Here is a 25,181-nt window from a genome sequence, read left to right on the forward strand (position 1 = left end):
CTTCCAGTCATGAAACCTCGACTCAATTGCCATCCCCTTCATCTCCCCACACCAGCTTCTATTTTACATATATTAGCCTAAGCAATCTTTCTAAAATTCAAATGTTATCATCTCCCTCTTTTTCTTTATATAAATTTTCACTCCTCTTCTTCTTCCCCTATATCCTCAGGATGAAGTTGAAGCTTCTTTGCATGCCACACAACTATCTGCAAGGTTAGGCTCCTCTTATCTCTTCACACTCACCCATAGCTACAGCCCAACTGTACTCCTATAGAGTTATATGTAGATATTTTAATTCCAGTAATGTGTACATTTCTTTCAGGTCTAGGTCATAGCATTTTCTTTGTCTTTTGTGTGGAGTCTTCCCACCTCTGCCTCCTGCCTTGTCATTGCATTTATTACACTATATTGACAGTGCCTCTTAACTGTTTTTTTCCAACATAGACTAGATTTTTTTCTCAGCAGGAACTGAATCTGGTTCATCTTTATATCATCTGCATTTTTATTTATATTTATAAAAACTTACACAGATATTTGATATTCATTAAATTAATGAAAAGTTCCTACTACACACACACGCACACAACACACTCAGATCTTTGCCATGTCTCAGCATATTCAGGATTTTTAGAAATAATATGTCTGTATATAATGGTAAACTCATTATATATTTCACTTAGCTCTTATAGCTCTTATAATTTGTGTCTTATGAATTTGCTGATTGGTTTCTATTCATGTTTTCTTAGTGTTACATAATCTCCTTAGGTCAACTGGAATTTGTGTAACTTTTCATTATTTTAAGGTATTCCATGATAGGTACTACTTAACTACAAATATAGTTTCTATTCTCTTTTCTAATAAAAGGCTTATATTACTATTTTCCCCCAAGTGTCTTTTTAAAATATATTTGCTAGCCATCACAGTCCATTCCTGATGTATATTTAAAAGGTCTTTAGAAAAATTTTGCCTATAACTAACACTACTTTACACATTTTTTCATTTTATTTTTGCCTGAAAATAGAGTAATGTATATTCTTATACTTTTCTATTTTTAAATTTTACAAATATTTTTAAATGAAAAAGATAAAAGAACAATCAGAACGTTTCTATTTAATGAAGCCAGATGCATGGGAGAGGATTTCAATGACTAAGATGCTAGCCATCCACATATTTATTTTCCTGCTTTATATTTCTATATGTGTATAGTAAAATTAAGTGAATTCCAGTGGATTTTTCTGCAAATTTTAAACTAATTATTTAATTTTTTTAAGTAACTCAGGAATACAGCATAAAGTGTTTTCTGTCACAGTGGTTTAAGCCTGGATAATACATTATATTGTATAATACAGCCACTTAGTTTAACAGATGCCATGGTTGTGACATGTTTTCCACAATAAGTTAAAAACATCCAAAATCAAATCCACAAACCTCAGGTTTATTACAGAAAAATCATTTTGCCTCTTCTCCCCTAGGATAATAAATCATGTAAAATTATTGCTCTAAGCAAGAGGCCTTGGGAAATCACTTACACTATTGGAATTAATTAATTTACCTAAAAAATGGGCCTAACAAAATCTTATTTCCAGGGTTATTTGTGAGGCCCAAGTTAAAATAAGCACAAATTGAAAATATAAAGTGCTATAGAAACATGACCCAAAGCAACGATGCTGGAACTCACCATAGACCCCTGGATGCTCTCTGCAGTGGTGCAGTACAGCTTCCTTTGTTCACAAAATGACTACAGGATACTACTAACAAGTCATGTGAGAGGAGTAACTTCTTATCATAATATTGGAAAGAGTTATTTTTTACATATTGACTTTTATAAGGCAAAGAAAAGTTGGAAGGAGGCATGAGAAAGCTTTTCTGTAGGATCATTCTTATTTGGAATCTTCCAGGACAAATATTTCTGAAGGAAAGAAGGAAAACTAAAGTGAGAGAGAAGAGATGAAATAAGAGAAAAAGAAGCTGTTTTGATACAGCAAAGATAACATTTCATAATCCAACCTCAGCCCTGGATTTTGACTTTTGAATGAATTAGCTGGCTGAGAACTTTTTGATCCAAGACAGAGAAAGATGCCAGCTGGCAACTCTAGAGGCTGAATGCTGAGATCCTCCTTGTACGAAAAGGTTTTAATAAGAACATGCATTTAATTTATCACAGAGGAAACAAGGAAGGTTCTGATTATGCAGTCTTGTGGTATTTGCTAGAAATCAAATGTTTAAAAGCCTAGGAGATAAAAATTTTGACATATATGAGGAATTTTAATTTCATGTTTTGCTCACTGCACTGCAGATGCTTTTCTTTCTTTTTTTTTTTTTTTTTGCTTTTTGCTTCCAAAATGGTGTGATGTTAACATAGCAGCAGAAGGTGGGATCAATTCTGGAAAATGAAACTACCTTGTTCAAAACAGTGCGGCTAATGTCTATAGGCATTTGTGTCAGGGAAAGTGTAGGTCAGGGGCAAATGATGAGAAATTTGAACATACTAAAAGTACACGTTGTTAATATTGGGGAGTCTTACCTTCATCATGAACTGACTGTAGCCTGTTTACTTAATGCTTCAAATCAATTTTTAACAATATTAGGATATTATAATATTGGACGTCAAATTATGGGTTTTGTAAGAAATATGCCCAACAGAGTAAATCACGATACAGGAGAATACTGTACATTTTATAATTTTCTACCACACAGTCAAGTTTTCATTCTGGTAGGTCATTCGATTCTCTGCAGGTGGCTATGCCTGCCTCTGAAGAGAGAACCCTGAGTCACAACTACACAAATGAAATGCGATTGTCTTTGTGGGTAGTATCGTATGATTTGGAGCAAGTCTTTAGGTCTAATATAAAGATCCTGCAAATAAATCATCCAGCTAAGCTTCTGTGGCCCCAAACTCCTAATCTAAAAATGTTGATAAATGAAGTACCTCCTTAGTTAATAAATGAAGTATCTCTTTAGTTATCCTTTGTCAGCAACATTCATTTTAATGGAAAGTGAGTTTACAGGGTTACATGATTGAACTACTGAGCCAAGTCAGTGTTGGCAAATGATGGGCTAAATTATTGATGTTACACACTAATGAATTCTGATGAGAAATAAAACACAGACATTATGTTTGAAGTGGTTCATAATTATTTTTGTACTTTAAAAGCAATTTTATTCTTTTTCCAAATCATACTGGTTCTGTAAAACAAAAACATAGTTAGTGATTATACTAAAATTATTGAGTTTGTGGCAAAAAACGCTCTTGCAAGTTTTCATTTCTGTGAAGATAATGTTATTCACACTAGCTTTCTGATTTCCTTATATACTTCTGGGAAAAGATAATTAAATTAAATGTCTAAATTTTAAAACTAGTCTCTTTAAATAAGATAATCTGCTTTGTAACCATGGTTAGCATTCCAACAGATGTGTTTATAAGCTATGATATGTCTATCAACACATTTACTGGAGTTGTGTTGTAATACCATAATTAATTCAAGTAATGCCAAGTACAGAGGGACTTCCAGCAGGCTGTTTTGGTAGAGAGCTTATCTTCAAATGTGTGGCAGAGAATACAGTATGTACTACAAAGTGATAGATGTCTGAAAAAGTCAGGGCCTGATGGCAATAACTGAAGCAGGTTCAAATCCTGCTAAGGCACGTAGAGGTCTATACATTCTGTAATGTAATGGCAATGTCCTTTGATATTTCCTAACTTAACTCTCCCAACCTAAGACTTTAATTCTGTGAGCCCACTGCTTTCCTTTTTGGCTAAGTGTTGATTTACAGGGGAGTCACTCAAATAAGGGCTCAATCTGAAGCGACCCCAGGCTGATTTTCAACTAAGAGGGATTGTTCACTAAGAGGTATTAAGGGTGGAACTCACAGTTACCCAGATGTTATTCTACAGATTCATCACTTTCTGGTCATGAGTCTCTGGACTCCTACCTCAGCTCTCTACAGCTCAGTTACCAAATCCCCCAGATGTGTTAACAAGTTCTCCTGTCCTAACCGAGGGGTGTGTTACAATTAGCAAGTCAGATATCAATGAAACCAAAGCCTGTTAAGTGAATGTAAAGTAAATTTATGTTTTTTATTTGCCTGGATTCTAGTTCATTTTGTCGAGATCATAAGCACTTGTTTGGAAAACATTCCCTTTACCAACTGAGGGATCTGCAGGGGAAAGGAATGAGGAGTTTTCAAGTCAAGGTTTGGTCATGTTAGATGATTTTCTCCTATTGATAATATGTGCAGTTACTTACATGAATGAAAATCCAAAGGTTAAGCCTCCTGTATTTAAGAGCCTGTGAGACTCTGATGGAATGAGGCAGGATATATAGTGGATGGTACTTTAGTTCTCATTTTGTGTACACTTTCTATAAAGCAAAATAAAAATTGAGTCTGGCTTCTTTTAACTCTATAACATGCAATTCCCACATTGTTTTACTGAGTCCCTTTCTCCATTTTCGTAATTTTCTCTTTGTCTATGGTCTATAATAGACTTGGCACCATTTGTGATAACAAGGCTGCTTCAAGTTTTCATCTTTTTTGAGATTTCTTTTCAACATATATCCTAATTTTTTTCTCTTGTTATAACGGCACTGTTCATTTTTTTACAGTCTTGATACTTTTGGATGAATAATCACGTGTCTGAGTTAATCTCACATCAATGCAGCATCATTATATAATGATGATGCTAAGTTGTATGAAAAATACCTACTGGATATGCTCCATTAGTCACTAATTTTCAAACTAAAAGTTCTGTCTTTGAAAAACTCCTCTCCCCCACACCATTGACATGGCTCTTCCACTTGAAAAATGTACTGCTGGCATCAAGGGAATTAAAAAAACATCAAAACGCTGGAGGCTTTTGTTGTTGCTAAGTCTAAGAAAAAAATCAGAACATGTAAGATTTATGTCTTCCTAATTAAAATGATCAGAAATAAGCTTATTTTATTTTAAAATCAAAGGAAGGAATACATTTTGGCTTAATATGTCATTTAACAGAATGAAAATAGTAGATCATTTATTTCATGGACTTTAATATTAACAAATGTTTTATTAATCTCCTAAAGCTACATCACATTGATACAACTTGAAATAAATGTACTTTCATCTTAGATATCAATATACTAATTGTGTTTCTCTTTTGTTTATCTTTAAAGGGAAGGAAAATAGGTGATCCCAGGCTATACTTGCTACCCACAGGATTCATGGATGTTATCAGGATCTTCCAGATATTTTGAGAGGTAAGAGAGTCAGAAAACTGGTATCATAACCAATGAATAAAAACATAAAGAATTAGAGAACAAATGGTTAGAAACAGAGTGAGTGGAAACAACTTTACAGTGAAACAGCAAATTAAAGACTAGATGGGGGAGGAAAAAGGAGCTCTTAAACACACTCAAAGGGAGATTTTGACAACAGTCAATATTTGAAAAAAAAAAGTCGATTTGGTTAATCAAAAGTCAAGAAAAACTTAATGTATTAATTTATTCAACTTTCTTGTGAGGATACCCCTAGGTGCTAGTTTAGGTTCTATATGCTAAATTAGGTGCTAATTAGGCAATAAAGATAATCCCTAAATTGGACTCACAGAAAGCTGGTCTTGATCACATCTCTGACCTCATTTTGTACTCTTCTCTACCACAGCCCTATGCTTCACCCATACAGGCCTTCTAATTCTATCCCAAAAATCGATTGAACCTCATGCCCCTTTAATTGTCAGCTTCATATCCTGGGATTAATCTTGTATGAACTTTCTAATTCTGTTCAAAATATTTCCTAATTTTCCTTATAATTAATTTTTTGACCTATAATATATTTACAAGCATATAATTTAATTTTCAAATATTTGAGGGCTTTTCAAATATCTTTTTATTATTCATTTATACTAATTCCATGTTGCCAGAAAACTTATTTTTTACTATTTCAACCATTTTACATTTATTAAGACTTGCTTTAGGATCTAGCATATGGTCTGTATTTGGAATTACATATATGTTACATAGGTACTTTAAAATAATGCATATAGAACTATTTGGGATGAACTGTTCTTTAAATAACAATTAGGTCAAGTTGGTTGATAGTGTTGTTCAACTCTTCCATAATCTTACTGGGTTTCTGTCTTTATGTTCTATTAACTCCTTAGAGAGGAGCATGAAATCTCAAACTATAATTATACATTATTTTAATTCTACTTTAAGTCTCTTCAATATTTGCTTTACATATGTTGAACTTTTATTAGATACATACATATTTAGGGCTGTTTATATGTGCTTGATGAATTCATTCAGTCTTTTTATGAAATGTCTCTATTCCTGATAATATTTCTAGTTGAGAAATTTATCTGATATTAATATAGTCTCACCAACCACATTGAGCTTGGTGTTGCATGGTACACTTTTCCATTCTTAAAACTTTCAACTTACCAGCCCTTTTTTTTTTTGTAAAGTGTGTCTTTTACAAACAATTTAAGTTGAGTCTTGTATGCTGTCTAATGCAGCAGTTCCCAACCTTTATGACACAAGGGCTGGTTTCATGGAAGACAATTTTTCCACGTGAAACTGTTCCACCTCATATCATCAGGCATTAGATTCTCATAAGGAGCAGGCAACCTAGATCCCTTGCAAGCGTAATAGGGTTCACGCTCCTATGAGAATCTAATGCCACCATTGATCTGACAGAGGCCAGGCTGTTTGTAATGCTTGCTCCTGGCTGCTCACCTCCTGCTGTGCATTTCCCTTCCTAACAGGCCATAGACTGGTCCCTGTCTGCAGCCTGGGGGTTGAGGATCCTTAATCTAATGTGATATATGTTTCTTAATGGGGGATTTTAGTCAAGTTATATAATTTTTGATGTGCTTGGATTTAGGTCTATCATTATTTTTTCCCATTTTTTTCTACTTACTTTTTATTTCTGTTTTTCCTTTACTGCCTTTTCATAGGGTTAATAAAATACTTTTTAGTATTCTATGTTAATCCTATCATTGATCCTATCATTGGCTTTTTTGTGTATCTCTTTTCATTTTTAAAAGAGAGTTACAATATACATCTTTCACTTAGTCTCCATGAGTCAATATCATAATCAATTTATGTTAAAGACTTGCACCACAAAATTCTGCTTATTCTCCCATCTTTTATGCTATTACTCTTATTTATTTTCCATTTATATAAGTTGTAATTTTTTATTTTTCTTTTTTTGAGACGGAGTCTTGCTCTATCACCCAGGCTGGGAGTGCAATAGCACAATCTCGGCTCACTGCAACCGCTACCTACCGGGTTCAAGCAGTTCCCCTGCCTCAGCCTCCTGAGTAGCTGGGACTACAGGTGCACACTTGGGTTTCACCTGGTTGGCCAGGACAGTCTCAATCTCTTGACCACATAATCCACCTGCCTCAGTCTCCCAAAGTGCTGGGATTACAGGCGTGAGTCACCTTGCCTGGCCTATATGTTATAAATCTTACACTACAATGTTGTAATTTTTTTTTATTTGAAATCAATTGTCTTTTTAGTAAATGAAGACAATACAAAGAGATGGAGCAGGGAATGGTCCATCACATTTGCCAGTATATTTCTCATATCTGTTCTTCTTCCTTCCTTTCTATAGATACAGGTTTTCTTCTTGTCATTTCCTTCAAACTGAAATAATTTTCTTAGCATTAACTGTAATTCAGCTCTACTGCTGAACAATTATCTCCACTTTCATGTAGATAAAATACCTTTGTTTTGCCTTTAATTTCAAAAGATATTTTTGCTGGGTAGAGAATTCTGGGCTGATTGCTTTTGTATTTGTTTTATTCTTTCAGCAGTTTAGAGATATTATTTAATGTCTTTTGTTCTCCATTGTTTCTGATAAGATGTTAGATGAAATTTTTTATTTCTTTTCCTCCAGCTAGATTTAAGGTGATCTCTTTATCTTTAATTTTCAGGAGTTTACTATAATTTACCTGGTATGATTTTTTTTATGTGTGTCTCCTTTAAGAGGGTCTTTGAGTTAATTAGATCTATAATTCAGGTTTTTCACCAAAATGGCCATATCTTTTCTTTTTTTAAAAAAAAATTTTGCATTAGGTTCTGGGGTACATGTGCAGGTCATGCAGGGTTGTTGCATAGGTGCACACATAACCAGGTAGTTTGCTGCCTCTATTCCCCCTTCATCTATATCTGACATTTCTCCCCATGTTATCCCTCCCCACCCTCCCAACCCCCACTCTCCCTCCCCTAACCCCCGCAACTGCTCCCAGTATGTGATGCTCCTCTCCCTGAGTCCACATGTTCTCATTGTTCAATACCCACCTATGAGTGAGAATATGCGGTGTTTGGTTTTCTGTTCTTGTATCAGTTTGCTGAGAATGATGGTTTCCAGATTCATCCAAGTCCCTACAAAGGACACGAACTCATCGCTTTTTATGGATGCATAGTATTCCATGGTGTGTATGTGAATGGCCATATTATTTCTCTATTTTTTTATGGTTTAAGTGCACTCATCATTGGTAGACAAGAAATCAAGTTACATTAATACTATACAAAGAAGTATGTAAGAAGTGCATGCTGATATTTTAGCACCTGGTTTGGTAACTGAGTGGTCAAGAATGATTTTCTATTTAGTGCACTTCTGAAATACCAACCCTAAATTAGCCTGATATTTGTGGACTTGTTAAAGACCTTAGTTTATCTCTTGTTTCACACTGACTTCCTCCAACATAGTCTAATCTCAGTAACAAACACACAGAGAATTGCCATGGTATAGTGGTTAAGAGCAGGTACCTCACAGCCAAATTGCCTGGGTTTATATCCTGAGGATGAGCATGGAGGACACAGTCTGACACATAGTAATGGCTAGATAAGTGCTGCATTAGATAAGAAGAAACAAAACAAGAATGTCTATTCCATATCCCAGGAACCTTTCCCCAAGTTCCTCATACTTATCTGCTTTAAGCTGCTTCCCTTTCCTCATCTCACAATGTTTCCTCTCTTCCCTTTATTCAGTTGTTCATTCCTGTTTTAAGTCCCACTCTTATAAAAATATTCCCCTGAATTCAGGCTTAAGTAATTCTTCCAACTTCTTGGCCAATTGTAAAGTTTACTGTCTGCACCTGGTAATACTCAATAATGTAATTATTATTCCTCAATATTTTTATTTCTCCCTCTTCATTTAATCTCTGATGCTCCCTGTTTTGCATTTTTATGCTCTACTAATATGAAATTGTTAGCCATTTCCCCTTTACACAATACTGTTTTTATTCTCATATATCTTTGTTCCCTGTTTATATAACCCCCTTGACTACCTTTTGTTTATGTACCCTCACTTTGCAAGATGTAGTTTATGAGTTCTCTCCTTCAGGAAACTGGCCTTCCATTCTCAGGTTGAGCTAAATGCTCTTCTTCCTGTCCTCATTTGTATTTACACAATATATTGTGTCTACCTCCTCTGTGAGACTGAAGCTCTTTAAAGACAGTGAGTATGTCTTCTACCTTTGGACCGCAAGTGTCTAGCAAAATGTCTTTTATATAGTAGGAGCCCCCAAAATATGCCTTGAAATTAATTGGTATTTTTCAACTTCACAGCAAACTGCTTAAGGTTAAAGAAATGTTGTATATTGTATATATTATATTGGTAATTACTAAGTACAGAATACATTCAGTGTTTCAATATGTTATGGTAATTTATGTTTTATCTATATCAATCAAAATGGAATTGTAGAGGCATTTGACCATAGGAGAATAATAAGATAATCACTCCTAAAAGTAGGGGTGTAGAACAGATCAGCTTATAAACTCAGACATAATTTCTGACTCTAACTTTTGGCAAAAGGCACTTATTTCTTAGTTATAGTCAGCTCTGGATGAGGGTAGAATGCTGACTTTCATCTAAAGGAAGATGTCTGGTTAAAAGTGACTCATTAATTTGGATGTTTTAACTAAGCATTTGTTTTCTTTTTTGTTTATGTGCTTACGCATACATTAAAGGCTAAGGAGGAATCATTAAAGAATTGAAGCATTTATTTTATTACTTTATATGACTAGAGGTGTTGTGTGCCTACATGTAGTTTCTTGAATTCTACAGAGTTTGAAATGATAGAATCACAAGTTTCTGAATGGGGAAATGATTGGGAAGCATGAACGTTTCCACGATTAATTAATTTTGGCAAAAGGTTGAATTTTCAGAGTCATCTTAACACAGTATCAGGAGAAAAACAGAGAAGAAAGTCAGCTAAGGTAGTCAGTTCTTTACTGTGCATGCATCATCTCATCTAATTTGCACAGTGACCCTTGGATGGGTGCTGTTAATACCTGCTTCACATCCCTGATGATACAAACCAAGTCAGCAACCAACTCGTCAACCCATCTACTGCAAAACTCAGACTGCATTCAGAGATGTTGTGTCTATTTCTAGTTCAGAAAATATCTCGCAGAAAGATTTTTTAAAAAGGTTACTCTCTGAATTGCTTATTTTTGCAAGTATTAATGTAAAAACCACTGCTAAAATGTATTTCAGTACCTTTCCTGTCCTTTCATATGTGCTATTTTGTTTTTCTCCTTAGAATAGAGTGGGACTATATTTTTATTGTTTGTTTACTGTTCTTTTTCTACAACTGGAAGGTAAGTTCCACAAGGGTAAGGATTTTTGTCTGTTTCGCTTGCTACTATATGCCCAGCACCTCAAGCAGTGACTGGAACATAGGCTTACAGTAATTATTTACTTAACAAATAAATTGTAAAACAAAATATATCAATACATGAGAAAAAATGAGCAAAATTTCTTTCTCACTAATCTCTTCAGCCACACAGACCACAAATCCTACTTCTGTACACTTTTCTTCTTTTTAGTATTTCTTTGACATAATTTCTTGGCTTCTCAAAGTTCCTCCTGATTCTTTTTAAGCCCTGTTTAGCCTGACATATTTTAGATATATGTTTGTTTATTTATGTTTTCTTATATTGATGGAAATTTACATTGTCTTCAATGGGTATTTACATTGTTTTCTATTTTTCACCATCACAAGTGCTATATTATGAACAACCTTAGAACACACTTCTTGGTACACAAGTGAATGGGTATATCTAGTGTGAAATGTGACATTGTTCTATTAAGGAATATACGATTTAAAATTTTGAGGACAACATAGTCCTCAACAGAATATGGAAGTTCACTTTTCTTTACACTTTTATCACCACTAATTATTATCTTTAAAAAATGTGCCAGCATGATGACTAAAAACAAATTATTTTTTACATAATTAATGTTTTTTTGTATACTTCTGATATTGAGCATTTTTTCATATATCATTTAACAGTGCTGTCTGAAACTTGAAATAGTTTTCTATTGAGTTATATTACTTATTATTGATTTAAAGAAATACTTATTTTATATATAAAAATATATGATATATAATAAAATAGATTTTTAATTATATCTTTTTTCATGAAAATGTATTTTATGAAGTCAAGTTCATTTCCCTCAGTGCACCTTAATACTATATAATATTTCTTACTAAAAATAGATTTTTAAAATGCTTATAATGTATATAAATATACAAAATAGATATACAAAATAATCTATTCTGTATATTTTGGATATTTACTTTTATCTCAGATAGTTGGCAAGTGAATAGCTCACTCTCATCATATACAATTCGAAATCCTACTCTCAGTATTTTCTAAAGTCTAAGCATCTGTGGGACTTTTCCTGGATTCTCTGTTCCAGTGAGCAGCCTCATGCCTGTTGTCTGTTTTGTAAAAGAAATTTTATCGGAACACAGCTGCATCATTTATATACTACTGTCTATGGCTGCTCTCCCACTACAAGACAGGGTTGAATGGTTGCAACAGAGACTGTATGGCCTGGAAAACTAAAATTATTTATTATATGATCCTTTAAATAAAATGTGTACCAACTATTCTGCTTTACAGATCTTTCTATCCATTCTTGAATTAATGTTGTGCTGTGTAAGTTTAAATAATATAGCTTTTGATCTATTTTGCTACGTAGTGACATAAGTTCCCTCATCCCAATCCAAAAATAATTTTTCTTTTAAAAAAAATGTTAGAGTTATCCTTGTAGATTTTAATCTTCCAAATGCATTTCACCTTCTTGAGCTTCATACACAACTTTTGCTTGGATTTTGAGTATGATTGTATTGAATTTATGGATTTTAAAGAATTTTGAGATTTAAAAATTGGTATCTAATATATATATATATATATATATATATATATATATATATATATATATGTAATCTCATCCATGAAAATGATGTTTACTTTTATTTGGGTACTGTCTTTTTGACACTTTTAGTAGCTTTCTCCATAAAGATTGAGCTAAATTTTTGTTAATTATTGTTAGAAACTATACTTCAGGTTGCCATTTTAAATAACTGTCTTATTAATTGTAATGGTTTTTTCCTTGATGCTCGGGTTTGTCCATTTTCGACATAGTATCTCTACCTTCTTTATCAAGTTATCAAGTACATTTTATGAAGTTAAATTTGTGGTGAGCTATTTTGTAACTTTTATTAGAATAGGTACATTGTTCTTGTTAGCAAATGCTTCTTAGCATTGATTAAAACTATGCAGTCTTTCTCCCTTAATCTGTGTTTACATGAAAGTACATTAACATATTTTTAAAAGTGAATCTCTTTGCAATTGAATCACAACTCACAGGTTTTTATATCTGAAGCTCTTTTTTTTTTATTTCTAAAAATTTCAAGATGTGCTAATATTTCCCATTGTGATTGCAGATTTGTCTAGTTTTCTTTGGATTTTAACCAGATCTTATTTTATATATTATAAAGTTGTGTTGTCATGTGCATTAAGTTCAGCATTGATATGTCTTAGACTATATTTTTATTAACATAAAATATCCAAATTTGAGTGTTCTAATTCTTTTTGCCTTTAATTCTCTCTTTTTTAAAAATTAGAATTCTTTATTATTTTCTTTTCTAGGATCTTTCTTCGGTTTCTATTTGCTTGAAGTGCATTTCTTCTAAATAACATGAATTTTGCTTTATGACCAACCTGCAAATCTGTAACTTTAAACTGTGCAATGAAACCATTTCCAGTTATTAGGATCCCTAATGTATTTGGCCTTATTTTGCACATTTTATTGCTCTTCCTGTACTCCTTGCAAAAATATTCTGAAACATCTATTTTTTTTATGGCACCTTTTTTCTCTAGTACTTTGAAAGTGACATTCTTTTTTTAAATTTTGTTTTAATTTTTATTTGAATGGAATCATATAGAATGTTCTTTTACATTGGGCTAATTCAATTGTGTTTGTAATTTTCACCCGTTTTCTTTTTTTTTTTTTTATCCATTTTTTGGTGGATCCATTATAATGGTACCTATTTCTATTTGTGGGGTACAATTTGACATTTCAATACCTGTATACATTAAATAATCAGGATAGCACATTCATCTACTCATGCACTTATCATTTCCTCATGACAACACTCAAACCCTCTTTTAGCTGTTTTGAAATGTACGTTATTATTAACTATTTACCCTATTGTGCAATCGATCAGAACTTATTCCTCCTATCTAATTGTAACTTTATTCCTGTTGACCAATCGCTTTCATCCTCCTCTTCTCTAGCCTCTCCCCATTCTCTGATAACCACTGTTCTACTTTCTACATCTATGAAATAATTTTTTTAAGATTCCACATGTGAATGAGATAATGTGGTATTTCACTTTCTGTGTATTACTTATTTTACTTAACATAATGTCCTCCAGGTTCACTCATGTTGTCCCAAATGACACGATTTCATTCTTTTTTTAATGGCTGAATGGTATCCTGCTGTGTAGATTTATTATATTTTCTTTATTCGTTCACTTGTTGATGGGCATTTGGGTTGATTTCAAGTCTTGTCTATTGTGAATAGTGCTGCAATAAACTTGGGAATGGGAATGTGGCAGATACCTCTTTGACACAGTGGTTTCATTTCCTGTGGCTATATACCCCGTAGTGGGATTGCTAAATCATGTGGTAGTTCTATTTTTAATTTTTTGAGGACCCTCCATACTTTTCCCATAATGGCTGTACTTATTTACATTTGAAAAATTCAATTTTAGATTTATGGTATCTATTCTTAAGTTATTGGCAATCATAATTACTATTACTATCTAGAATGAACTAGTAATATCTAGCAGTTTAATGTTATTCCTCAAGCATAGTATCTCTAAATGTATATGTATTAAAAGTCAAACTGCACGTTTTCATAAATTCTTTTGTGTTTCAAAAGATCACACAGAATCTTTCTCCTGTGATTTTAGATTTGTTGTGTGTTTTTTTCTGATTTTCACAATTCTTTCCCAGAAATAGTTGTATGTGTGTGTGTGTGTGTGTGTGTGTGAAATGATTAAACCTATGATATCAGAATTCCTGGCAAAGCGCCAAGCGAATGCTTTTGTTTATTAATGTACAGAACTATAGACACCTAGACATAGAAAGAATCTTTGGAGTTATCACATTTAATCTTACTAAATCAGTTTGCTAATTCAACAAAATTATTATTCTTATGTTCCCAGAACTGCAGTTGGGGCCAGGGTGATGAAGATGAACAAACAAGACATGCTTTCCGAGTTGAGAAGACTCACATACTAGCAGGTGAGAAGGCACAGACACACATACAGATATCTGCACAAAGAGGTCATGGGAACCTAGTGGGGGAGCACATCACCGAGGAGGTGCCTTCTAGGTTGATCTGAGTCCATTTGCTTCCCCTAAATCACTGCAGTAATATCTTCCCTAATGCACCTGGCCTGTTTAACCTCTGAACACCAGCAACGCATGCTTGGGCAGGAATACTTGCTACAAAATTTATTCCTGTTGACCCTAAACCCACTTTCCAACCTCTCCCATGATTTGTTCCCAGTGTTGGCTTCTAGAGCTCAACAAACTATATACCAAACCTCACTTGCAGTCCTTCAGGTGTTTGTCTTTCCAAAGCCTTTTTCTTTTATGTTTAAATACTCCAAAATGTTTATATTTCTCCCTCTCTTTAATCTTTTTTATATTGCTGCTCTCTAGGGTGTAATACGACCCTTAAACTAAGCTTCCCAAACTTGTATAAAATATGCAGATATATTCAATTTAAAAAAAAGTGCAGTTTATCTTATGGGACTTATCTCCTTCCAGACAAAAATGCCTCTGCTTACTCAGTCTAAGACAAAATTCACATGCTGTAGCTTCGTCACTCTCATTTAAATGATGTGCTAATGTTCAGTCCTTTTTCCAAATAAGATGCCAAGAAAGGTAATAAATAGCACGGGATTAAATAAATTAAAAATAAAAAATAATGAGAGGAAGAAGAAAATCATAATGGTACTTCATACGAGCTCTGACATGAAGTTAGGACCTCATATCACTGTCAGAGTCAAGGTTGTCTGTTATTACTAGGACTGGGATAGGCCTTTGGTTCCAAGTTTATAGTAGCTCACTTTGGCTCATATTAAAATTGTGGTCAACCGAAAAAATCCCTAAATCTTTTTCATATAAAGGGCATAAAAGTCAAATACCCCAATTCTTCATTCCAGCCATAGCTCATCTTACTGGTTTCTGCTTGATCACTAGTTCAAAAGCTTATCTGGCCCACCTGGTTTTCTGCCAACTGTAGATCTGCCAATCACGCCTTGGTGTGGCCCTGTAAGGAATTGTTCCAAAACCAAGGATAAAACAATATTTCTTTTTTTCTATTTAACTGATTTTTGAATTGCTTTTCCTCAATATTGGTTATATTAAATTTACTTTTTGAAACCTTCATCAAACGGTTTTCTTATTGAATAGTTCATTTAAATCTTATGGCATCATTTTAATACTACTTTCAAAATGTCAAACATTACTTAGACCCCTCTGACATTGGCACTTAAAGGAATCATGATACTAAGTCAAGGAAAATGAAAATTGATATCATCTTTTCTGTTAAGCAATTTTTAGTCAGGTTGGATCATGTTGTATACACTGATACCTGCAGATTCACTCCACAAATATATTAATTCACTCTAGCATGTTTTCCTTTAAAAATATTGGACATAATAAAGTCAGGCGCAGTGGCTCATGCCTGTAATCCAAGCCCTTTGGGAGGCCGAGGTGGGTAGATCACGAGGTCAGAAGTTTGAGACCAGCCTGGCCAACATAGTGAAACCACATCTTTACTAAAAATCCAAAAATTAACCAGGTGTAGTGGTGGGCACCTGTAGGCCCAGCTACTTGGGAGGGCTGAAGCAGGAGAATCGCTTGACCCTGGGAGGCAGAGGTTGCAGTGAGCCAAGGTTGTGCCACTGCACTCCAGCCTAGGTGACAAAACTAGACTCCATCTCAAAAAAAAAAAAAATGGATATAATAATTGGAAACAAGATAGACATAGGGTACTATCAACCCCCCTAGTGGTCTTACCATTATACACCCTAAAATACAACTTAGGAGAATGGAAAGGATTTCACTGATAGTATTAAGGCCTGAAGTAACTTAGAATCTTCCAGGAAGGAGGACAAGCAACATGTAGGAGGGGTTAGCTGCTAAACGTACAATTGTGCTTTGTGGGTATGCACAGGGTACAGGAGGAACTCAAGTTAGGCATAATTTAATTCATCTTGCACAGAAAGGTGGGAGAAGGACTCAGAATCATTGTGTAGAGGAAGCGATTGAACTGGGTTATATGTTTTTATTTATTTATCTATATTTTATTTATTTTTATTTTACTTTAAGTTCCAGGACACATGTGCAAAATGTTCAGGTTTGTTACATAAGTATACAGGTACCATGGTGGTTTGCTGCACCTATCAACCCATCATCTAGGTTTTAAGGTCTGCATGCATTAGATATTTGTCCTAATGCTCTCCCTCCCCTTGCTCCTCAACCCAATACAGGCCCTGATGTGTGTTGCTCCCCTTCCTGTATCCATGTGTTCTCATTTTTCAACTCCCACTTATGAGTAAGAACATGTGGTGTTTGGTTTTCTGTTCCTGTGTTAGTTTTCTGAGAATGATGGTTTCCAGCTTCATCCATGTCCCTGCAAAGGACATGATCTCATTCATTTTTATGGCTGCATACATTTTCTTTATCCAGTCTATCACTGATGGGCATTTGGGTTGGTTCCAAGTCTTTGCTATTGTAAATAGTGCTGCAAGAAACATACGTGTGCATATGTCTTTATAGTAGAATGATTTACAAGCCTTTGGGTATATACCCAGTAATGGGATTGCTGGGTCAAATGGTATTTCTGGTTCTAGATCCTTGAGGAATCACCACACTGTCATCCACAATGGTTGAACTAATTCACAATCCCACTAGTAGTGTAAAAGTGTTCCTTTTTCTCGACAGCCTCTCCAGCATTTATTGTTTTCTGACTTTTTAATAATCACCATTCTGACTGGCATGAGATAGTATCTCATCGTGGTTTGGGTTTGCATTTATCTAATAATCAGTGACGTTGAACTTTTTTTTTAATATGTTTGTTGCCCACATAAATGCCATCTTTTGAGAAGTGTCTGTTCATATCCTTTGTCCACTTTTTGATGGGGTTGTTTTTTTTCTTGTAAATTTGTTTAAATTCCTCGTGGAGTCTGTATATTAGACCTTTGTCCCATGGGTAGATAGAAAATTTTTTTTCTCATTCTGCAGGTTGACTATTCACTCTGATGCTAGTTTCTTTTGCTGTGTAGAAGCTCTTTAGTTTAATTAGATCCCATTTGTCAGTTTCAGCTTTTGTTGAAATTGCTTTTGGTGTTTTAGTCATGAAGTCTTTGCCCATGTCTATGTCCTGGATGGTATTGCCTAGGTTTTCTCCTAGGGTTTTTATGGTTTTGGGTTTTATGTTTAAGTCTTCAGTCCATCTTGAGTTAATTTTCATATAAGCTATAAGGAAGGGGTCCAGTTTTAGTTTTCCACGTATGGTGAGCCACTTTTCCCAGCACCATTTATTAAATAGGGAATAATTTCCCCATCGCTTGTTTTTCTGAGGTTTGTTGAAGATCAGATGCTTGTAGAAGTGTGGTGTTATTATTGAGGTCTAACTCTGTTATGTTCTATTGGTCTATATATCTGTTTTGGTACCAGTACAATGCTGTTTTGGTTACTGCAGCCTTGTAGTATAGTTTGAAGTCAGGTAGCACGATGCCTCCAGTTATGTGTTTTTTGTTTAGGATTGTCTTGGCTTACAGGCTCTTTTCTAGTTTCATACGGAATTTAAAGTAGTTTTTTTCTAATTCTGCGAAGAAAGTCAATAGCTTGATGGTCAGGTGTTTTTAAACAGGCAAGATAAAAATGAGTATTGCAGAAACAGGGAAGAGTATGAGCACAAAGAGGAAGAACTAGTTTTGCAGCAAGTTTCTTAATTAGTAAAAATTTTGGAGTGGCTGAAACAAACTAAAGAACTGAAGCAGAGAGAAGATGAAGCTGGGAAGATAAGCAGGAGCTGGGTCATGAAGATTGTTATGTACCATGCTGAAGGTTGTGGATTTGATTTTTTCCCCCAGAGGATTGCATATTTCCACCATTTTCTGGTAAGATTCTGAAAATTGTATTTTCACATTTTTATTAAAAGTCAAAATTGAAATATTCTAAATGGAAGACATCTCCAATAGATAAGAAAAGAAAGCACTAATTTATGCTGCTCACATTCCCCAAATACAATCCAGCCTTGCACTGTGTTTCTAGATGCTGAATAGTTGGGTTTCCCTACCTATACTATTCTATTCCTTCATTTCCACTGTTATGTAACACTCATACAAATAAGTAATTTAAAATCAAGTTTAGTAACCAATATGTTGAAGAAATTCTCATAAAAATTAAAACAAGGATAATTGAAGGATATGAATTAGAGTCACTTTACTGATATCCAAATGATTTCTAATTTTTTTAATATTTGAAAATACATGATTGAGTTAGAATTTATCCTTTGTAGATTTTTAAGGATATTTGAACAAAAATGTAGATTTTTCTAAGATACTAATTAGAGCATGCAGATTACCTTTAAATATTTAAAAGCGGTTCACAGGTTCTAGCCACCCTATAATGTGTTACATGTTAGCATGCTTAAGGAAGACAAGATGCTCCTGACTTTGAAAATAATGCTACTAAAGTATACACTCAAGTTTGTACATAAATTTCTATTGAGTCCACATGTATTAAGCACTGCCTTTCAAAATCTTCCTTTGTCTTCTATTATTTTAAATTTTTGTTATAACCAATTGTCAATACAACCCATATGTAAAGTATGCATGAGCGCGCACGCAAGCGCACACACACACACACTCCTCAGAAGAAAACACCAAAAAATAGAACAGCAAAAATGAAATTTGAAATAGCCTCATAGCTTTACAAGTGCTTTGCAAAATCTTCTTTACTTGATTTAAAAGCACTATGAAGTGCATGTATAATAAAAATGTTTAGAAAAAGATTTGGTTTAGGGTTCAGCATTCATTTCATATGTTGAAAGTTACTGAAAAGTGTAATTTTAAAGTGCAAGTGTCATTGTTTTTGTTTTTCATAGAACAGGCATTCTAGTTTTTGTTACTTAATAGAACAAGGTAGTATGCATGTGTCTTTGGGAGGTCATGTTTTATGTATCTAGTAACATTTGATATGGTAAAACATTAATTTTTAAAAAGTTTAAGTAATATTTAAGGATTGTCTTTGGCAGGGCACGGTGGCTCATGCCTGTAATCCTAGCACTTTGGGAGGCCGAGGTGCATGGATCACGGGGTCAAGAGATCAAGACCATCCTGGTCAACATAATGAAACGCTGTCTCTACTAAAAATATAAAAATTAGGTGGGCATGGTGGTGCATGCCTGTAAGTCCCAGATACTTGGGAGGCTGAGGCAGGAGAATCGCTTGAACTAGGAAGGTGAAGTTGCAGTGAGCTGAGATTGCACCACTGTATTCCAGCCTTCAGCCTGGTGACAGAGCAAGACTCCATCTCAAAAAAGAAAATTGTACTCACATAGTTAATATGGATTTCTAAAATATATCATTCATAAATGAAACAGTGGATCTGCTACATGTTTTTATTGAAACAAGGAGTAAAATCTCACATGCATCTAGAACCACAGCTACTTTCTAGTCTCAAATTGCTTATGTTTCAAATAAAGTCACTTCCAAATCTGCTTAGAAGGATGAGACACTTGCAAAATAGAAAAGGAAAGACAACAGTTAAACTAAGTAAATATAAGAGGGTTATTTTTAGTGAAGTGGATTTTGCACAAAAGCAGCACAAGGTATCCTGGGTCAACATCATTTAAACAGCTGGATGGCATCTGCGAAGCCTGAAGATTTGTTAAAACAACAACAACATTTTTTTTTGTACCAAATGCATTTATAAAAATCTGTTCTGAGGTTTGTGAGAAATAAGTCCAATCTCCCTTTTCCCCCAAAGTATGCATGGTATATGTGCTAACTTACTGAATTCATCCTTCATGCAATTCCAGTTTATTAAAGAGGTTAAAAATTTATAAAACTCTGATGGGATATGGTTTTAATGCTTCATCACACTACCCATCATTTGCTTTTCAATCTAGATCAGAATGATCTTTCCGACTTCCCTGCAATCACCTACCTGCACAGCTAATATTTTCTGAATACTCTCTTGAGAGTCTGTCTGGAAGTTGGCCAGCCTCATCTGGCTGAAGAGGACCACCAGTTTGAAGTGCTCCTGCCACAGCCTGTGCATCCTTCTCTGCAGCTGACAGAGCTAAAGAGAAGAGGGAGGGGAGAAAACAGAAGTCAGAGGAGGAGAGGAAATTAATGGCAGTGTTCAAGAAGAATGATGGAGGGAAATATAGAAAGCAGTCAATAGCCCATTCTGCACTGTACGGATCTGACAGGAATTTAACAGTCTCTTGATTTTTCAGCCCACTCATGTGCATTCATCAGAAACCAGTCACATCTGGCCGCCAGGATGGGGGGTTAATTTTCTCTAAATGCCTCAGCAGTTTTGTTCTAGCTGAGGCAAACTCTGTGACTGCAGAGCTGATGAGTAAAATATTTCTACTTCACCCAGTTTAACTCAAAACCGATAGCCTTGGGACATATTGAACCTTTCTTGAAGAAAATCATCTTTTGAAGCTATTTTGAATGGCACATCAGGTCAAGCCAAAGTTTAAAAATGCAACTTTAAGACTTTGATGGACACCATCGCCGCATTTTTTCCTCATAAAGCTTACCATTGCTTGGCAATGTGTGCTTTAGAGCATAACAAAACTAAAGAAAATTAACTTAGCCATCAACTGCTGAGGGAGAACAATAACAAGGAAGAAATTTCCAGCTAGAACTCCCTATTAATCTACCTCCCTCTGACCACATGACATGGAAACATCTCACTGCACTAAAGCATAGTGGACATGGTGTTTAGAAGTGACATGTTTAATACAGAATTTGTACAGAAAAAAAAAGAATTCACCTATGACATATGCTAGATCATTTGGAAGTTTAATATAAAAACCAACAGAAAACAGTGGACGTTTAATCAAGACAATGTACACTTGCTCTTCAACAGTTACCACAGGCACACATACAGAATTATTATAATAAGACATTTTCAAAGGGATAAACATAAAAGTAACAGTCAAAACTATTTATTAAAAATCCCAAACATGTATAATGAATGTTTATATTACATGAATATAATATAATATATTCTGTCACTGAAAACTCTTGGTTTTGGCAATGTGGTTAATTGCTGATGTCAATTCCTTTTTAGCATATTTTGCAGAATGGAAAAACAAAATTCACGTCCAAATATTTAATATCAAACACAATTTTTATATTAAACACTTTTTCATACCAGAGTAAAAACATGTTAACAATGTGGCTATTTGATGGGTTACATACATATGTGGGATCCTCTGTAAAACATCAATAAGGAGTGTATGTAAAATTTGGGAACTCTTTTGTTTATATATTTCAATAAAACAATTCACTTAACTAAATACTTGGTGTTGCATGTAAATTGTTTATTATCATTATCCTCATTATGCATTGTTATAAACAACATGTATGTATTATGTTTGGTTCCCAGAAAAACAAAGCCTGTATTTTTGGTTAGTTGATTAACTAGAAAGAAGAAAAGACTTTGAAAACTATAGATACTTCAGCTTACTAAATGCTGAAATACATTGTTCAGAACCAGTTTATGGGCATTTCAGATAATCTGGCCTATTAAATTAAAACTTATTTTATTTTTTGAAGAGAAATTATTCTTTGAAGAGAAATTCTGCCAAGCTTTCAAAACATTGTGTTTTCTGTAGTATAAGTGAAGCCTGACAGTCAATCCAGGGAGGTATGTTTTATCTTGATATACTCATTAAGACATTTGAAAAGTTTAGGTTCATTGTGTATGTTCCTAACTACATAAAGAGTCATATTAAGACTGTAATTATTGTTCAGGGACAGGGGAAGGGTCTGGGTGTTAAGGGTTCAGGAATGATCAATGGTAGTTAGCACTGGCCCTGTATTACCTAATGTATGCATCAGTGATTTAAATAACATTAATTAAATTTGCTTTAACAATAAGATGCAGAGCACATGTATATTTAAATTAGAAATTACTTCAATCTGAAACTGTGGGCAAGGCTAAAGAAGCTGACATTTAGTGTCAACTAAACATTAATAACAGAAGAAAAGAATCATGACAAATATTTCTGTAAATAATTTCATAACATACATATGTTTGAAACTTTTGTGATATTTATGTTTATTACTAAAATATGACCTTGTAGCTTACAGATTTTTTTAAAGGGCAAAAATGGAAATGAATGTGAAGGAAATTTTCCTTGCTTATAAACTAAAATTATCAATCATTTTTACTAACAGAATATCTCATTTCTGAAATTACATGTGGAAATATATTTCGTAACACATATTGCAGTATAGTTCTTTTTATGCTGCCTAAATATATTGTTTGCTGAGGTAAACATCCTGAATGAAGGGGACATAATCGAATAGATAAATACAATTTGCTAAATGAAGGTTAACTATAAATTGTCTGTTGTGGGTAGAGGCTTTGAAGAGATTAGATTTTTGCTATTTTCTTAACAAAGACAAATAATCTGTCAACTTTCTCAATTCTTGTCAATGTGACTTATTTAAACAACACAGTTCATAGGTTGATTGTATCCACAGTGGACTAGTTGAGATAGCTTCTTTTATTAACCCCAGTTTACAGCCGAGGAATCTGTATTTTAAAGAGGTTCACTTCTTTAGGTTATTTACTTCTAACTTTAAGTTATTAACCATGATGCCATATCAGTTAAATTTCAGTGGCTTTTCTCTTTCTGCCTCTGATATTTTAGCAGTCACTTCTAGATTAAAGATAGTCATAAAGACTGCTAGAAACACCCAAGGGATCCGTAGACTTTTGCCACAGAGTTTCCTTAAAATAGGCTATGATGCAAAATGAACATCTATGTATGCCTATTAGATACTAGTAAGAAGTGCATGATAAAACCTTATCACATAGCATAGATTTTCAAATTATGCAAAATGAACATCTATGTATGCCTATTAGATACTAGTAAGAAGTGCATGATAAAACCTTATCACATAGCATAGATTTTCAAATTATTGTCTACCTCAGACCTTACTTTACCAGTTTGTTGTAATTTGGAATTTTTAAGACAACAACAAATGAAAACCTACCATGTAAAAAATTGGACAATAGACTATCAAGACAAGAAAAGTTCACAGCAATATGTCAGAAATAAGTGATTTTGAAAGAATGGCTGTAGCATGAACTCTTTTAGCCTTACTGAGTGGAATTAGATATCTCAGTGAAAAGTCACCTACAGCAAAATACCACTTTAATTTTCTAGAGTATTTTTCTTATTCCAAAGTTGTAGTTACTTGGAGCCAGCTTAGCTCTCAGAATACCTTATTTCCCCCAGGAGATTCTAGGATACTTGGAGCTACATCTATAAACAAAGATCTGTTTGTCAAAGAAAATAATAAATTAATACTATTAGAATAGTCACAAATTTGACAAAAAGCAAGTATGAGAAAGATGAGCTGTAGAGGAATTCCTTAACAAGAAGGTAAATTTTACAAGTGGGAGCTCTTCAGCGTGTGTAAACAGGGCAAACTGAATAGTAATGTTTTTCATAGCCGCAAGTTAAATAAGGAGAAGCAGCTGCATGCAGTGTCTATTTTTAATTCAGTTGTCTGTATTCTAGCTTGAGGTAGCCACAAAAGCCTTAAATTTATCAATATACACGTGTTAACTAAGCCTGTTAAACAGAGAATTTTTTTAAGGATCAACTAAGAAAGAGTAATACCTCAAAAAAGAGATTTTTATGGGGGAAAATCAATAGCTAATAGGCCTATGGTAAAAGAAGAACCAGGAAAAGGAAGAATTAAAGGCAATCTTAAAGAGCAAGGAACCAGCATCCAATAAAATAACTTAGGTGCACAAGCACATATGCACACGAAAGACAGTAAGACAATTCAAAAGAATATTTAAGGAAAAACAACTAAGATGCTGAAAACAATGATTGATTATATCAATAGCTATGATACAATTATTTTAGGAAAGTGATTATGAACAAACCCCATTTTAAGATATCAGAAGATAGTGATTGCTCAATAAATGTTTAATAAAATTGACAACTTGAACTGATAAAAATTTACCTGATAAACGGTATAAACCAAAAACTTCCATCAGAGATTTTACTAAATGAACATTAGAAATCTTCCTTGAATGTTGGGCAAAATAAAGTAAGGATATCAGAAATCAACATCCCTTTTAAAAATTTTATTGCAAATTCTTCTCAAGGAATGAAAAAAATAGAACTACAAAAGACAGCTATAAGAGTTAGAAAAAAATGTCTATATGGAAAATTCAGTAGGCTCTAAAAAATGACAAATGGAGGTGATGAGAGTTTAGGAACTTTCTGCCTATAAGATCTGAACTCAAAAAATTAATAACTTTTTTTTTTTTTGAGACAGAGTCTTGCTCTGCTGCCCAGGCTGAAGTGCAGTGGCACGATCTCAGTTCACTGCAACCTTGCCTCCTTGGTTACAGCAATTCTGCTATCTCAGCTTGCCGAGTAGCTGGGATTACAGGTGTCCCTCACCATGCCTGGCTAATTTTTGTATTTTTAGTAGAGACAGGGTTTTGCCATGTTGGTCAGGCTGGTCTTAAACTTCTAACCTCAGGTGATCTGCCAACCTTGGTCTCCTAAAGGCTGGGATTACAGGCATG

General features: G+C 34.1%; 1 protein-coding gene across 12 annotated transcripts in view; it reads right to left on the reverse strand.

The window, feature by feature from the left end:
- CCDC178 (coiled-coil domain containing 178) overlaps positions 1–25,181 on the reverse strand; it is a 482,007-nt gene that overhangs the window by 20,446 nt on the left and 436,380 nt on the right. For all 12 annotated transcript variants that reach the window (XM_078347961.1, XM_078347960.1, XM_054244101.2 and 9 more), the window contains one exon: positions 20,544–20,678. In XM_078347961.1, the coding sequence (XP_078204087.1) occupies positions 20,544–20,678 (135 nt within the window). The remainder of the gene's footprint in view (positions 1–20,543; positions 20,679–25,181) is intronic.

This window comes from Callithrix jacchus, chromosome 13, assembly GCF_049354715.1.
Source record: "Callithrix jacchus isolate 240 chromosome 13, calJac240_pri, whole genome shotgun sequence".
NCBI lineage: Eukaryota > Metazoa > Chordata > Mammalia > Primates > Cebidae > Callithrix > Callithrix jacchus.